We start from the raw sequence: 16528 nt of genomic DNA, 5'->3' as shown, positions 1-16528 counted from the left end.
TGGCGGGCGCCTGTAGTCCCAGCTACTCGGGAGGCTGAGGCAGGAGAATGGCATAAAACCCAGGAGGCGGAGCTTGCAGTGAGCTGAGATCTGGCCACTGCACTCCAGCCTGGGCCACAGAGCGAGACTCCGTCTCAAAAAAAAAAAAAAAAAAAAAAAAAAAACGGGCCAGGCGCAAAACATGTCTGAAAGCGGTGGCTCACGCCTGTAATCCCGGCACTTTGGGAGGCCAAGGCGGGCAATCACCTGAGGTTGGGAGTTTGAGACCAGCCTGACCAACATAGAGAAACCCTGTCTCTACTAAAAATACAAAATTAGCAGGGTGTGATGGTGAATGCCTGTAATCCCAGTTCCTCGGGAGGCTGAGGCAGGAGAATCACCGGGAGGCAGAGGTTGTGGTGAGCTGAGACTGTGCCATTGCACTCCAGCCTGGGTAACAAGAGTGAAACTCCATCTCAAAAGAAAAAAAAAAACGAAAAACAAGAAACAGAGATTTGGGAAGTCCAAGATGGCTAAAACTCTTGGAAGAAAGTTGAAGACGAAGAAATAGCAGAGAGAGAGAGAGAGACAGACAGACATGGTGGCTGCAGGGGCAGGGAGAGAGAGAGAGAAAGAGAATGTTACAGAGAAAGATCAATCTAGATATCTGCAAAGTTGTCCCTCTGAATCCATGGCTAATCACTGATCTGCAAATATATGGGGGTAAAATTACATGAAGAATTACATAAAATTACATGAAGAATCAGAGGAAAGTCAAACAGTCCTGGGAAATTTATGTTCCTATCAGCCAGAGTAGAAAGAATTGGTAATACACAAGTTTTAGGTAGAGCAGGGCTTGACAAACTTTTTCTGCAAAGGGGCAGATAAGTATTTCAGGCTTTCTCAGCTGAATGGTCTCTGTCACAGCGACTCTGCAGTTAATAGGAAAGCAGCTATAAATGGAATGTAAATGAGTGAGTGTGACTGTGTTTCAATACTCACAAGCCAACAGAAAGCTGGATCTGGATCTCAGGCTATAGGTTGCTGACCTTAGGAATGGGACTAAATTAGCCGTAGACCAAATGCTGCTCTTGGACCTACACTAACAAAAACTTAAAAGCAAGCCTCAAAAGGATCAAAATGGACTGAAATAACTTAATTCTTTAATGTAACATAACAAAATCCAGCATTCAGCAATTTAAAATTCAAGTAAAAAATTTCCAAGCATGCAAAATAGGACTAATATTCATGAAGGAAAAAAAATGATCAAAAGAAACAGACCCAGAAATGAAACAGACCCAGAAATGAAACAGACCCAGAAATGACAGAGGTGATGGATTTAACAAACAAGATGGGCTGGGCACAGTGGCTCATGCCAGTAATTCCAGAACTCTGGGAAGCCGAGGCAGAAAGATCACTTGAGCCCAGGCGTTTGAGACCAGCCTGGGCAACATAGCAAAACTCTGTCTCTACAAAAAATTTAAAAATTAGCCAGGTGTGGTGGCACACACCTGTGGTCCCAGCTACACTGCAGAGACTGAGGTAGGGGGATCGCTTGGGCCCAGGAGTTGGAGGCTGCAGTGAGCTCTGCCTGTACCACTGCACTCCAGCCTGGGCATCAGAGTGAGACCCTGCCTCAAACAAACAAAAAACAAGGATGTTAAAACAGGACTATTATAGGCCGGGCGCAGTGGCTCAGGCCTGTAATTCCAGCATTTGGGAGGCCAAGGCAGGCGGATCACCTGAGGTCAGGAGTTCGAGATCAGCCTGGCCAAAATGGTGAAACTCCATCTCTATTAAACATACAAAAATTAGCCCGACATGGTGGCATGTGCCTGTAATCCCAGCTACTCAGGCAGGAGAATCACTTAAACCTGGAAAGCAGAGGTTGCAGCGAGCTGAGATCACACCATTGCACTCCAGCCTGAGCGACAAGAGTGAAACTCCGTCTCAACAACAAAAAAACAGGATTATAAACATACTCCATAAGCTCAAGAATGTAGAAAAAAAGATAATTATGAGAGAAATGGAAGATATAAAAAGGATCAAAGAAAACTTCTAGAGAAGAAAAATACACGATATGAAAAATACAACAGGTGGTAGTAACAACAGATTACACATTGAAGAAAGAAAAGATCAGTGAACATGAAGAGAAAGAAAGCAATATAAACTATGCAAAATGCTTTCACAGTTGGCTGAGTTCCAATAAAACTCTACAAAATCAGGCATCATGCCTGACTTAGCTCAAATGCAATGGTTTGCCAATCTCTGGCCTAGAGCAACCACTAAAAAACAAAACAAACAAGAAAATAAAGAGGTACTTCTAATAAGTGACTCATACAGAAAAAAATGAAATCATAAAAGATTTCTCAATCTGAAAGAAAAAATATAATTGGAAAAAATAGGAAGATGGCATATTTAAACTCAACTATATTGATAATTACATTGAATGAACTAAAAACTCCAATTAAAAGATAAGGGTATCAGATAAGAGAAAAAAGAAAAACCAAACTATCTCCTAGCTGTACCAGATTAACTATAAACATTAAAACATAGGTAAATAAAAGAATAAAGGAAGGGCAAGGTACAGTGGCTCACACCTATAATCCCAGCACTTTGGGAGGCCGAGCAGGAGGATCATGTGGACCCAGGAGTTCAAAACCAGCCTAGGCAACATAGGGAGACCCTATCTCTACAAAAAATTTAAAAATCAGCCAGATGAGGTGGCACATGCCTGTAGTCCTAGCTACTCAGGAGGCTAAGGTGGAAGGATTGCTGGATCCTGGGAAGTTGATTGCACCACTGCACTCCAGTCTGGGTGACAGAACAAACAAAACAAAACAAAAAATAAAACACACACACACACACACAAAACAACAACAGTAAAAAGGATGGAAATCAGGTATATCATATACTATAGTTTGAATGTATCCCCTCTAAAATTCAGGTGTATTCCAGGCACAGTGGCTCACACCTATAATCCTAGCACTTTGGGGGGGCCAAGGCAGGCAGACTGCTTGAACCCAAAAGCTCAAGACCAGCCTAGGCAACATGGTGAAACTCTGTCTCTGAAAAAAATAGAAAAATTAGCTGGGCGTGGTGGTACACGCCTGTAGTATCAGCTACTCAGGAGGCTGAGGTGGAAGGAAGTAGGGCCTTTAATACGCCATTAGGCCAGTCATTAAGGTTTCTCCCTTTGTGAATGGGATTAAGGCCCTTGTAAAAGGGGCTTCATGTAGCATGTGGCTGGCTTGTACTTTTGCCATGTGAGGACACAGCCTCAAGGTGCCATCTTGGAAGCAGAGAACACTGATCTTTTCTTTCTTCAATGTGTAATCTGTTGTTACTACCACTAGACACCCAAACCTGCCTGAATCTTCATCTTGGACTTCCCAGGGTCCAGAATTGTGAGAAAATTGAGTTTTGTTCTTCATAAATTATCCAGTTTCAGGCATTCTGTTATAGCAGCACAAAGAACAAAGACATCATACAATCATAAGAAAGTTAGAATAGCTATAAAAATATTAATCAAAATAGATCTCAGGACAATATTATTCAGAATATTATCAGGGATTAATTAAAGCATTTCATAATAATAGGGCAGGGTGAATTCACGACAGGACACAACAATCCTAAATATAAACGCATCTAAAAACAAAGCTTAGTTATAATAGAAGATTTCAACTTTCTTCCTTCGGTCATTTCTGTAACAGACTGAAGAACAATAAGAGTACAGAAAACTTTCAACACAATCAACCAATTTAATCTCACTGATATTTACAGGATACACCCAACAACGTAAGAATATGCATTCTTTACAAGGGCACAGAGAACACTGACCAAATTAAACTGTACTCTGTGCTATAAAAGAAGTCTTCATAAATTTAGGAAGACATCATATAGACTCTGCTGTGATTGCAACAGAATTAAACTACAACCAGTTACAGGAAGCTATCTGGAAAATCCCCAAATATTTGGAAATTAAACACATTTCTAAATAACCAATGGGTAAAAAACAAACCTGAGAAAATTAGAAAATATTTTCAACTGAATAAGAAAATGCAACATGTCAAAATTTGTTGGGAGCCCTTTAAATAGTGCTTACAGGGAAATTTACAGCATTTAAAGCTTCTATTAGAAAAAAAGAAATGTCTTAACTCAATATACACTTCCATCTATGTAAGAATTCGAAAAGAAGAGCTAATTATACCCAAAGTCGTGAGAGAGAAAGGAAATACAAAATAAAAGAGGAGAAATGAGGAAACAAAAATACTAGAAGAAATCAATGAAACTAAAAGCTGGTGTGGTACTTTGAAAAGATCAACTACGTTGATATATCTGTAGCCAATGAACCAGGGAAAAAAGTGACAGATACAAATCATCAATAACAAGAATTAAAAAGGGGTATTGCTACAGATTATACAAACATTAAAAGGATAAAAAGAGCAACAACTTTATGCCAATACATTTTACAACTTAGATGAACTGAACAAAATTCCTAGTCACAAACTACAAAAGCTCATTGAATTAAAAGAAAAACTGATAACCTGAACAGTCTTCATTCTATTACAAAAATTGAACTATTGGTTAAACATCTTTCCACAAAGAAATCTCCAAGTCAGATAGATCGCTTCACAGTGAATTCTAACAAATGTTAAAGAAGAAACAATACCAATTGTACATAAATTCTTTCAGAAAATAATAAGAGGAGAGAATACATCTCAATTCATTTATGAGATAGCATTACCCTGACATCAAACAGAAAAACATACATTAGATCCATTATGAACCACAGATAAGAAAAATCAGCAACAACATATTAGCAAATTCATCATATTCATATATAAAGCTATATATTGCTTTATATATGAATCAAATTAACATATGAAGCAATATATACAAAAGTATTATATCACGACCAAGTGGAGTTTATCCCAGGACAACTACATTTAACATTTCAAAAATCAATCAATATAATTCATTATAGTAATAGCCATATAATGTGAAAAACCAATAAATGAAGAAACACTTTTTTTGTTTTTTGTTTTGTTTTGAGACGGAGTTTTGCTCTTTGTTGCCCAGGCTGGAGTGCAGTGGCACGATCTCGGCTCACTGCAACCTCCACCTCCTGGGTTCAAGCGATTCTCCTATCTCAGCCTCCCGAGCAGCTAGGATTACAGGTGCCCACCACCACACCCAGATAATTTTTTCTGTATTTTGTATGTTGCCCAGGCCAGTCTTGAACTCCTGATTCAAGTGATTCACCTGCCCTGGCCTCCCAAAGTGCTAGGATTACAGGCATGAGCCACTGCACCTGGCCCAGAAAAACTTTTGAGAAAATGTAACACTCATTCATGATAAAAACTATCAGCTAACTGGAATGTCTTCATTTAAAAAGAAATTCAAGCCGGACATGGTGGCTCACGCCTGTAATCTCAACACTTTGGGAGGCCAAGGCGGGCGGATCACTTGAGGCCAGAGTTCGAGACCAGCCTCGCCAATATGGTGAAACTCCGTCTCTACTAAAAATACAAAAATTAGGCCAGCATGGTGGTGCATGCCTGTAATCCCAGCAACATGAGAGGCTGACATGCCAGAATCTCTTGAACCTGGGAGGCGGAGGTTGCAGTGAGCTGAGATCCACCACTGCACTCCAGCCTGGATGACAGAGCAAAACTCTGTCTCAAGGAAAAAAGAAAAAGAAAAAAAAAAAATCCTAATCCTATAGCTAATATCAAACTTAATAATGAAAAACAATGCCTTTCGCCTAAGTTGGGCACAAAACAAGAATGTCTGTTCTTAGAACTTCTACTCAACATTGTACTGGAGGTTCTTGACAATGTAGTAAGGAAAGACAGAAATGAAGAGAATATATAGATTAGAAAAAAAGAAAACAGTCATTATTCACATATGATAGGATTGTCCATGTAGAAAATCCTAAGAATCTATTAAAAAAAAAATTACTAGAATAAGGGAGTTTTGAAAGGTTGCAGGTCAAGATAAAAAAATCAATTGCATTTTCACAAACTAGTAATAAACAGTGGGAAATTTAAATAAAAATGAACACCATTTACAGCAGCATTAAAAAAAAATCCAAGGATATAAAAAATATTTACAAGACTAGTACACTGAAAGCAACAACATTACTGAGAGAATTTAAGGAAGATCTAAATAAAAGGAGATGTGCATCATGTTCATGAATTGGAAAACTCTATTAGCATTAATGATTATTATTCTTGTATTTAAACTGTTATAAGCATTTTAACATTTTCTTGTCTTCTAATGAAATGTCTATATATTCCTCTAAGGCACCTTCCATCTGATGCTATAAAGAATAAAATGGGGAGTAACTGTTTAGTGTTACTAGTACAGAATTTCTAAGTGAAATGAAGAAAAACAGTTCTGGAAATAGATAGTGGTGACAGTTACACAACTTGTGAACGTACTTAATGGCTTTGAATTATACACTTAAAAATGGTTAAAACGGTAAGCTCTCTGTTATGTATATTTTACCATGATAAAAAGTTAAACACAAAAGCACAGAAAACAAAAATATGTAAGCAAGCCCTGGGGTGAGCCCTTGGAGAAGTAGAAAATAAGTGAAGATGTTAAATGGGAAGACAAGTGACCGCTATGAGAGAGGAATCCAAATAAAGACATTATCAGTGGAGGATGGAGGGAACTGTGGTAAGAGGAACAGAATTTGCCACTCAATGGTTTCGCAGTGAATGGGAGATTTTAACTCATGTTGGCTGTATCAGCAGATGGGTAGGGGTTGGGGCCCTAACCAGACTGGAAAAAACAAAAGGATAGAATGGGCAGAAGGAGACAATGAGGTGAATCTCAGACATGTGCATGAAGGATCTGTGGAACATGTAGGTGGTGATATCTTGCTGGAGGCTGGATATATAATTTTGACTATCCATCAAAAAAGACAGAGGTTTAGAATTAAAATTACATGAGCATCATTAGAATAATAGTGGTAGATAGTGAACAGAAGAGTGTAAATAGAAGAGAACCGATACAGAATACAGAGAACACCAGTATTTAAGAAGTCCAGATACGAAGATAAATGTTCTGAGTGAAACAAGAAAGAGTAGTGTCTTTGAAACCAGAAGCAGAATATTTTAAGACTTACACTTCTAGTTTAGTATGGCAGTCTATACAAATATATTTACTTCTACATCCAAACATAAAATTGGAAGAAATGTGAAAACAGAAATAAATCTAGAATTAATATACTAAGCAGGTGTTATTGGAAGGCCACACATTTTTAGAAATTGTTAGCAGCTGTGAGCAAAACTGAAGATAGAGGAGAAACACAAGATTCTCAGTTCTTTGTACAAGTTGTCAATCATATTTCCATCCTCAAAGCCTCAACACAAGACTTCTTGCTACTTACTGATTCTATATAAATTCTGTCAATTTCACTACTATCTAGACTCCAGTCTGTGGATGCAATAAAGTCGTATTTTTTTTTAATCTACACAAGACGGGTTCATTCAGTAATACATTTTCATTTAATTCAAGGAAATGCATTTTTGTCCCTGCATAGCTTCTGGAAGAAGACTGAGAGAGGAGATGGTGAATGAGATACTATTTTTTTTTTCTTTTTTTGAGACGGAGTCTCGCTCTGTCGCCCAGGCTGGAGTGCAGTGGTCGGATCTCAGCTCACTGCAAGCTCCGCCTCCCGGGTTTACGCCATTCTCCTGCCTCAGCCTCCCGAGTAGCTGGGACTACAGGCGCCCGCCACCTCGCCCGGCTAGTTTTTTGTATTTTTTTAGTACAGACGGAGTTTCACCGGGTTAGCCAGGATGGTCTCGATCTCCTGACCTCGTGATCCGTCCGTCTCGGCCTCCCAAAGTGCTGGGATTACAGGCTTGAGCCACAGCGCCCAGCCTTTTTTTTTCTTTTTTAATAAAGAGAGTCTTGTTCTGTCATCCAGGCTGGAGTGCAGTGACATGATCATGGCTCATTGTAGACCTGACCTCTGGGTTAAAGCTATCCTCCCACCTAAGCTTCACAAATAACTGGGACCACAGGCGCATGCCACTGCACCTGCACTGGGCTAATTTTTTTCTTTTTTTGAGACAGAGTCTCACTCTGACACCTATGCTGGAGTGCAGCAGCGTAATCTTCACTCACTGCAACCTCTGCCTCCCGGATTCAAGCAGTTCTCTTGCCTCAGCCTCCTGAGTAGCTGGGATTACAGGCGCCTGCCACCAAGCCCGGCTAATTTTTATATTTTTAGTAGAGACAGCATTTCACCATGTTGGCCAGGCTGGTCTCAAACTTCTGACCTCAGGTGATCCACCCACCTCGGCTCCTGAAGTGCTAGGATTACAGATATGAGCCACTGCACCTGGCCAATTTTTTTTTTATTTTTATTTCTGGTGGAGACAAGGATCTCTCTATGTTGCCCAGGCTGGCTGGTCTTGAACTCCTGGGCTCAAGCAATTCTCCTGCCTCAGCCTCCCAAAGTGCTGGGATTACAGGTGTGAGCCACCATACCTGGCTTGATATATTCACTTAACGTGTGAACACTGGTTAAAATTGGGAGCATTTGTGGAAGATAGAGTCATATCTAACCAATATGGGAAAAAGGGAGGACCAGTTTTCTGAAGGGAAAGATAGGCAGGAGGATGTAGGACAAGACAGACATATACCCAAATATCCTTTAAAAAAAAAAAAAAAAAAAAAAAAAAGACTTTCAGAAAGGAGAGAGAAACCATCGCCTTACCTGAGCCATGGTTTTGAGATATGAAAGAGATGACCAGTCCTTCCTTTGGGGTCCTCTTTAGAAAAGAGGCAGTTCCTAAGGAGGCAAAGCCGAGACAAAAAAAAAGCCACGTGAAACCACATGTGCCTCGCAGCTCTTATAATTCTATTAAAATTGCCTCCATTTCCCTTGTATTGATCCTTGTTCACTCTGAACATGCCACATAGAGGGGAGAACCAGCTAGGCAAATCCCGTTTTATCCCCAAGGCCAGAGATACAGGCTTTTGGGGCAGCAGGATGGATTTTGGACAAGCTCATCTCCCCTCACGCACTACCTTTTCCCTCCTAGTCAGCCTATTGTTATTAACTACTTCCAAGCTGCTCTCCATTAAGGCTGTACCATTTATAGTACTGCCAGCAATATATGAGAATACCTGTCATTCCACACCAAGGAATACTACTGATACAAATTTTTCTATGCTTGTCTAACACATGTAAATTGTGGTTCTAGTTTCTAGTTTTCTTACCATGAACAATAAGCTTCTTTTCATAAGTTTAAAGAACGCTTTTAGCTTCTTATCTGTGGTCTCATCATTTATTTCATTTTCTATTATTTTTATTTTCTGAAATGTTGCTAGACTTCTTTAAAGGAAGGAAATTAATCCTTTACTTTTGTGGTAGGAGTTCCAAATAATTTTTCTTTTTTAGAGACAGGGTCATACTCTGCCATCCAAGCTGGAGTACAGTGGCACTATTCTGGCTTACTGCACCCTCAAACTCCTGAGCTCAAGCAATTCTGTCTCAGCCTCCCAAGTAGCTAGGACGAAAGGCACACAACACCATGACTGGCTAATTTTTTAAATTATTGCTTTCTTTTGAGATGAGGTCTTGCAATGTTGCTTAGGCTGGTCTCAAACTCCTGGCCTCATGTGCTCCTCCTACGTGTGATTACAGGCGTGAGCCACTGTGCACAGCCCCAAATAATTTTTTATAGTTTCTCATTTGATTGTTTTTTTCCATGTAAAAATACAATTTTAAAAATTAGGCTGGGCGCGATGGCTCACTCCTATAATCTCAGTGCTTTGGGAGGCTGAGGCAGGCGGATCACCTGAGGTTGGGAGTTCGAGACCAGCCTGACCAACATGGAGAAACCTTGTCTCTACTAAAAATACAAAATTAGCTGGGCGTGGTGGCACATGCCTGTAATCCCAGCTACTACGGAGGCTGAGGCAGGAGAATTACTTGAACCTGGGAGGTGGAGGTTGCGGTTAGCTAAGATCGTGCGCCACTGCACTCCAGCCTGGGCAACAAGAATGAAACTCTGTCTCAAAAAAAATAAATAAATAAAAAATAAAAAATAAAAATAAAAATATTTTGCCCATCTAGTTTGGTATCACAAGGTACTCCACAATCTGTATTTCCTTCACTCATCAAAACTGCCATTTTTATCACATATTTTATTCCCTTTAATATATCTAAGTAGACCTGAGCTTTATACTTATTTCCACTGAACTGTTCATTTAACTGCTAGGATCACCTTACAGTTATCAGTTTTAAAACAGTTTAGTATCTACGAGGGCTACTTCCCTGACAGTTTTTCTCTCTCAGAATTTCTGGTGTTTATTTTCTCTTAACAATGCTAGAAAGCTCAAACATTTTTATTAAAATTTTAATGGAAATCCATGAAATGTTAGGAAGTTTTGACATTTTATCATGTTGTGTCTTCCTGTCCTTTTATTCAAGTCTTACTTTTATTTTATTTTTGAGACAGGGTCTCACTCTTTGCCTAGGCTAGAATGCAGTGGCATGATCATGGCTCACTGCAGCCTCGACTTCCTCAGCTCAAGCAATTCTCCCTCCTGCATAGCAGGGACCATAGGCATGCACCACCCACATCCAGCTAATTATTTTTTAATTTTAATTTTTTTGTTTTTGAGACAGGGTCTCACTCTGTTGCCCAGGATGGAGTGCAGTGGCACCATCACCACTGCAGTGTCGGCCTCCCTGGGCTCAAATGATCCTCCTATCTCAGCCTCCTGGGTAGCTGGGACTACAGGCGCACACCATCAAGACTGGCTTTTTTTTTTTTTTTTTAAAGAAATGGGGTCTTACTATGTTGCTTAGGCTAGTCTCCAACTCCTGGGCTCAAGTGATCTTCCTGCCTTGGCCTCCCAAAGTGCTGGGATTATAGGTGTGAACCACCACATCCCGCCCACTCCCAGCGTTGCTGGAAACTTTGAGAAAGGGTAAGCAGCTCACAGGGGCAGGTATGGGATAAGATATTCTGCATGGCTTTGTCCAAAAGTGCCTAGAGTAGGAAATAGAATTCATGCTCAACAACAGGGAATCAGACACCATAGGCACTTCTCAGTCTTGCAGCAGGCTCTTTTTAAAATTTATTTTTTTTTATTTTGAAATGATTATAGATCCACAGAAGCTTGCAAAAATAGTGCAGAGAGGTCTCATTTACCCTTCATCCAGCTTCTCCACAATGGTCACATCTTCATAACCATAGCACACGGTCAAAATCAGAAAACTGGCTGGGCACAGTAGGTAGCTCATGCCTGTAATCCCAGCGCTTTGGGAGGACAAGGCAGGAGGACTGCATGAGCTTAGGAGTTTGAGACCAGCCTGGGCAACATAGTGAGACTCTGTCTCTACAAAATAAAAATACACAAATTAGCCAGCATGATGGTGTGTACACTTTTAGCTACTTAAGAGGCTGAGGCGGGAGGGTCACTTAAGCCCAGGAGTTTGAGGCTACAATGAGCTATGACTGTGCCACTGTACCTCAATCTGGACAACAGAGCAAGACTCTGTCTCTAAAAAAATAAAAATAAAAAATTAGAAAATTGTCATTACACAATGCGCCAACTTCTTTCAGATATCACTAATTTTCCATGTACTCATTATGTGCATGTTTTTACCATTTTATCACGCATTTAGATTTGTGTCACCACCACCACAATCAAGAGGCCAAACTACTCCATGTAAAGATACCATTTTAAAGTAATTGTTTAAACCACCCATCAATACCACTCCTGAGTATCTATCCACGACAAACAAAAACATGTATCCACAAAAAGACCCGAATGTGAATGTTCATAGCAGTTTTATTCATAAGCACCTCAGAATTGGAAACAACCCATGTGTGCATCAATGGATAATTGGACAAATGGATAATCAATGGAAACCGACTGTGATCCATCCTGATCCATCCAGACAGTGGAATACTACTTTGTACTAAGAATGAAGCAATGATACATGCAATAATATGAATGAATTGCAACATGCAACTGAACTGAGCTCCTGCCTGCAATCCCAGCACTTTGGGAGGACAAGGCAGGAGGATCTCTTAAGTTCAGGAGTTCGAGACCAGTCTGGGCAACATAGTGAGACTCTCTCTCTACAAGGTAAAAATACACAAATTAGCCAGCATGGTGGCATGTACTTGTAGTCCCAGCTATAGCTTACTGATTGCAACATCCTTACTGAATGAAGGTGGCATGTACTTGTAGTCCCAGCTATAGCTTACTGATTGCAACATCCTTACTGAATGAAGCCAGACTCAAAAGGTTACATTCTGCATGACTCCTTTTATATGAGATGAAATTAGAACAGAGGTTATTTTTGTGCCAGGGTAACTGGATGGGGGCTAGAAGTGTTCTGTTTTTGTTTTCTTTTTAAATTTGGGTGATGGTGGTGACATGAGTTTAAAAAAATGCAAATATATACATTTGCTTATATTAAAATAATGAAAGGATAAGCTGAAAACTTAGATAAAAGATAGAATATGATATTCTCTATTGCTTTTGTCACTAACGAAGTATCCTGGAGGCCAGGCAAGGTGGCTCATGCCTATAATCCCAGCACCTGAGGAGGCCAAGGTGGGCAGATCACTTGAGCCTAGGAGTTCAAGACCAGCCTAGGAAACACAGCAAGACCCCAACTGTACAAAAAAATAAAAATAAAATTAGCCAGGTATGGTTGTACATGCCTGTAGCCCCACCTACTTGGGAGGCTGAGGTGGGAGGATCACCTGAGCCCAGGAAGGTCGAGGCTGCAGTGAACCATGATCAAACCACTGTACTCCAGCCTGGGCAATGGAGTGAGACCTTGTCTCAGAAACAAATAAAACAAAAAAACAAAAAAATCCGAAGTATCCTGGAGGCCCTTCTCCATAAATCCATGCAATTGATCCCTTTTCATGGCTGCATAATACTTCTCAGTGGCACTGTACTTGGTTAATTCACCCAGTTTCCCTCTCTTGGATAGTTGGAATTCAATTATTTCTTTACACTTTCCAAAATAATTCCCTGTGATGTAGATCCAATGACCCTCACAAAAACCCTGAGTGAGGTAGGTCCCATTATACCTGAAATTGACTAACATGACTAACATAGGAGACACTCACAGCTTGCTCAGTTACACATTGCAGAGGTGGCCTAGCCAAGATTTTTCAAATGACAGCACTGAGATATAATTTACACACCATAAAATTCGCTCATCTAAAGTATACAATTCAATGGTTTTTGGTATATTCACAGACCATCATAATGAACAATCATCCACAATCTAATTTTAGAACTTTTTTTTTTTTTTTTTTTTTTTTTTTTTGAGATGGAGTCTCGCTCTGTCGCCCGGGCTGGAGTGCAGTGGCCGGATCTCAGCTCACTGCAAGCTCCGCCTCCCGGGTTCACGCCATTCTCCTGCCTCAGCCTCCCGAGTAGCTGGGACTACAGGCGCCCGCCACCTCGCCCGGCTAGTTTTTTGTATTTTTTAGTAGAGACGGGGTTTCACTGTGTTAGCCAGGATAGTCTCGATCTCCTGACCTCGTGATCCCCCATCTCGGCCTCCCAAAGTGCTGGGATTACAGGCTTGAGCCACCGCGCCCGGCCATTTTAGAACATTTCAATCACCAGGAAAGTAACTCCAAAAGCATGCATGCCAAATTTAAGATCATTAAGATGTATGCCTATGTGTTTTTTCCTAAGGGTTTTATAGTTTGTTTTGTTTTGAAACAAGGTCTCAATCTGTTGCCCAGGCTGGAGAGCAGTGGTGTGATCATGGCTCGCTGTAGCCTTGACTTCCCTGGTCTCAGGTGATCTTCCCATCTCAGACTCCTGAGTAGCTAGCCACCCGGCACGTGCCACCACGCCTGGCTAATTTTTGTATTTTTGTAGAGACAGGGTTTCACTAAGTTGCCCAGGCTAGTCTTGAACTCCTGGACTCAAGCAGTGCACACACCTCAGCCTCCCAAAGTGCTGGGATTACAGGTATGAGCCACCGTGCCCCACCCAAAGTCTTATTTTAAGATGTGCTTTTTAATGACATATCACGTAATTAGTAAAGTCACTTCCTTTGTATCCCTTGTTTTTGATGACCACTGTAAATAAAGTCTTTTTCCCCCATACTTTCCACATACAAACCCTATTGATTTGTTAATGTTTTTTCCAACAACCCTGAGTTTTCTAATCGTTATTACTGTTCATTTTTAATAGGATGCAAACTTAGAAGTCTTTCTGCCTCAGCCTCAGCTGACATCCCAAAGATGGTGAATGAAACAAAATTCTAAGAGAACTTCATTTCAGAACAGGATCTTACACAGCTGTTGAGTGTAAAATTCTGCTATCATTAAACTCCTCCTTTAGGAGGGTGGAGAGGCTGAGAGAAGAGAGAAGAAAATATATTTTTAAGAGATTGTTATTTTTAAAACAGTGTTTTTCCAGGGGGAAAAACGTGAGTGATTCTCCCTTCTTTACAACACAAAGCGGTCCCTCAGACCCTGAGTCCACCAGGAACCAAAGTGGTGAGAGAATTCTTGGCAAAAATGTACATGTTTCTAGGATTTGGGAAGGCAAAGTGACTGAGGTGGCTAATTCTCACCTTAGCATTAGGTGAAGACCCCATGGGTGGAGGCTGTCTGGGTTGTCTTGGGTCCTATCAAAGAGGACTGACTGGACAAACCCACCCACCAGAGTGGGTGGGCCACTGCATGCCCAGAGGAAGCACTGGGGCAGCAGCTGGAGAAGAGGCTATGTCCATGAGAAGGGAAGCCTATCTGGAGGTTCCAAGCAGCAGGTTCTCTTGGAAGGTAAAAGATGACTTACACTAAATTATAGCGGTATCGGTCATGTTAGCCTCTTCTTGTCTCTGACTTCTGTCTTCTCATTAGCTCCCAATCCATGAGAGCTGAAGACTACCTATAGGGAGTAAAGAGGAGAAAAAATAAAGGTTGGGGAATTAGAGAAGAAACTAATCATGTATCCCTTCACATTGCAGGCTTCCAGCAGAAGAAATTCATCCAGCAAAAAAATAAAAACTACAAATATATATATACACACACACACACACACACACACACACACACCCAAATAGGAATTTTGAGAGTGACAGTTACGAGATACAGTTTTTTAATCTTTAAAATACTGGTCCCAGTGGTGTTCTATTCATCTAAGCATATCAGTCATCAGTCAATACCAGGTTTTCCCAATAAATGATCTTTTTTGGAGGGGGAGGGAGGGAGTCTTGCTCTGTCGCCCAGGCTGGAGTGCAGTGGTTGGCTCACTGCAACTTTCACCTTCGAGTTCAAGCGACTCCCCTGCCTCAGCTCCCGAGTAGCTGGGGCTACAGGCATGCGCCATCATGTCCAGTTAATTTTTATATTTTTAGTAGAGACGGGGTTTCACCATGTTGGTCAAACTTCTGACCTCAGGTGATCTGTCTGCCCCAGCCTCCCAAAGTGCTGGGATTACAGGCGTGAGCCACCGCGCATGGGTCCAATCTTACCCTCTGAAAATTATTTTGCCTCTTCCTCTCCATTAAAAAAAAAAAATCACTATTTTACTTGTCTAATTACCAGACTCAAATTCTATAGGCATATATAAAATGCCCAACACTCGGAAATCAATCTAAACAATGCATACTTTAGTCAGCACTCGGTTTCTCAAGCACTCCACCTAAGTCGCACAGTGTGCTACATTCACAGTCACCATAGGTCGTGCACACAAAGTACTTTAAAAATTAGGCATATTCATAGCTGTATCACCCACTACATAGTCATAATCCCACAGGCCCCCACGTCGTGCACAATTTCGCTGAACTTATACTTCTACAAAAAGTAACAACCTTTCACTCACAATGCTCTCACTGTCGCCTCTCCGAAGTCGGACACAGGCTCAAACACAAATCGACCCGCACCTAATTTAAGTTAAAACTTAAGACACGCAGGGACCGCATCACTTTCATAAACAACCAGTTCCACAACGTCACGCAGAATAACACATTCCCCTACCACGCAGAATAACACATTCCCCTACCACAACACACAGGACAGGTACGAAAAGCCACACACATACGGAGCGCCTGTTGTATGCCAGGCCGTGCTCCAGGAGCCGGGGGACGAAAATCAGACGAAATTCCTGCCACTGCGGAGCTCACCCCCACCTCGGGCAACCGGTTCCCTTCTTCAGGCACTCCCCGGCCCGCGCTCTGGTTCCTGCTTCTCTCCCAGCCTTCTCCGGGGCCCGGACTCGCACTTTCCTCCCGCCAACTCCTCGTCCCAGGTTGCTCCTCTTCCCTTCTTGCTTTCCCCAGCCCAGGTTCCCTCCTGCCTTCTCAGCTTTCCCTACGGGTCCCACCACCCGACCAACCAGCCTCACCTTCGGTCGCCGGCCGGGCGTCTGCACATGCGTACTCCCGCGCGGAGGGCGACTCCCAGGTGTCTCCGCGGCGCATTCCTGCGGGCCACCGGTTACGCGCGCCTTCTCCACATCCGGGCATTACCGGCCTTGGACTACATTTCCCACAGGCTCCCGGGCCGTTTTCGAA

At 41.6% G+C, this 16528-nt stretch overlaps 1 protein-coding gene across 18 annotated transcripts in view; it reads right to left on the bottom strand.

Annotated features, from left to right (window-relative positions):
- ZNF567 (zinc finger protein 567) overlaps nucleotides 1–16528 on the bottom strand; it is a 59536-nt gene that overhangs the window by 21514 nt on the left and 21494 nt on the right. For 3 of the 18 annotated variants that reach the window (XM_077982505.1, XM_077982507.1, XM_028839011.2), the window contains exons 1-3: nucleotides 16360–16398; nucleotides 14809–14901; nucleotides 8720–8794 (exon numbers count right to left, since the gene is read on the bottom strand). In XM_077982505.1, coding sequence (XP_077838631.1) covers nucleotides 8720–8728 — 9 coding nt within the window. In that variant the 5' untranslated portion in view covers nucleotides 8729–8794; nucleotides 14809–14901; nucleotides 16360–16398. Of the gene's footprint in view, nucleotides 1–8719; nucleotides 8795–14584; nucleotides 14902–16056; nucleotides 16399–16528 lie in introns of those variants that run through there. The other 15 variants (XM_077982504.1, XM_028839015.2, XM_028839009.2 and 12 more) reach the window with 13 other exon arrangements.

This window comes from Macaca mulatta, chromosome 19 (assembly GCF_049350105.2).
Source record: "Macaca mulatta isolate MMU2019108-1 chromosome 19, T2T-MMU8v2.0, whole genome shotgun sequence".
NCBI classification, from domain to species: domain Eukaryota; kingdom Metazoa; phylum Chordata; class Mammalia; order Primates; family Cercopithecidae; genus Macaca; species Macaca mulatta.
Note: the sequence above shows the minus strand (reverse complement) of the source record. Positions and strands in the feature narration are given on the sequence as shown.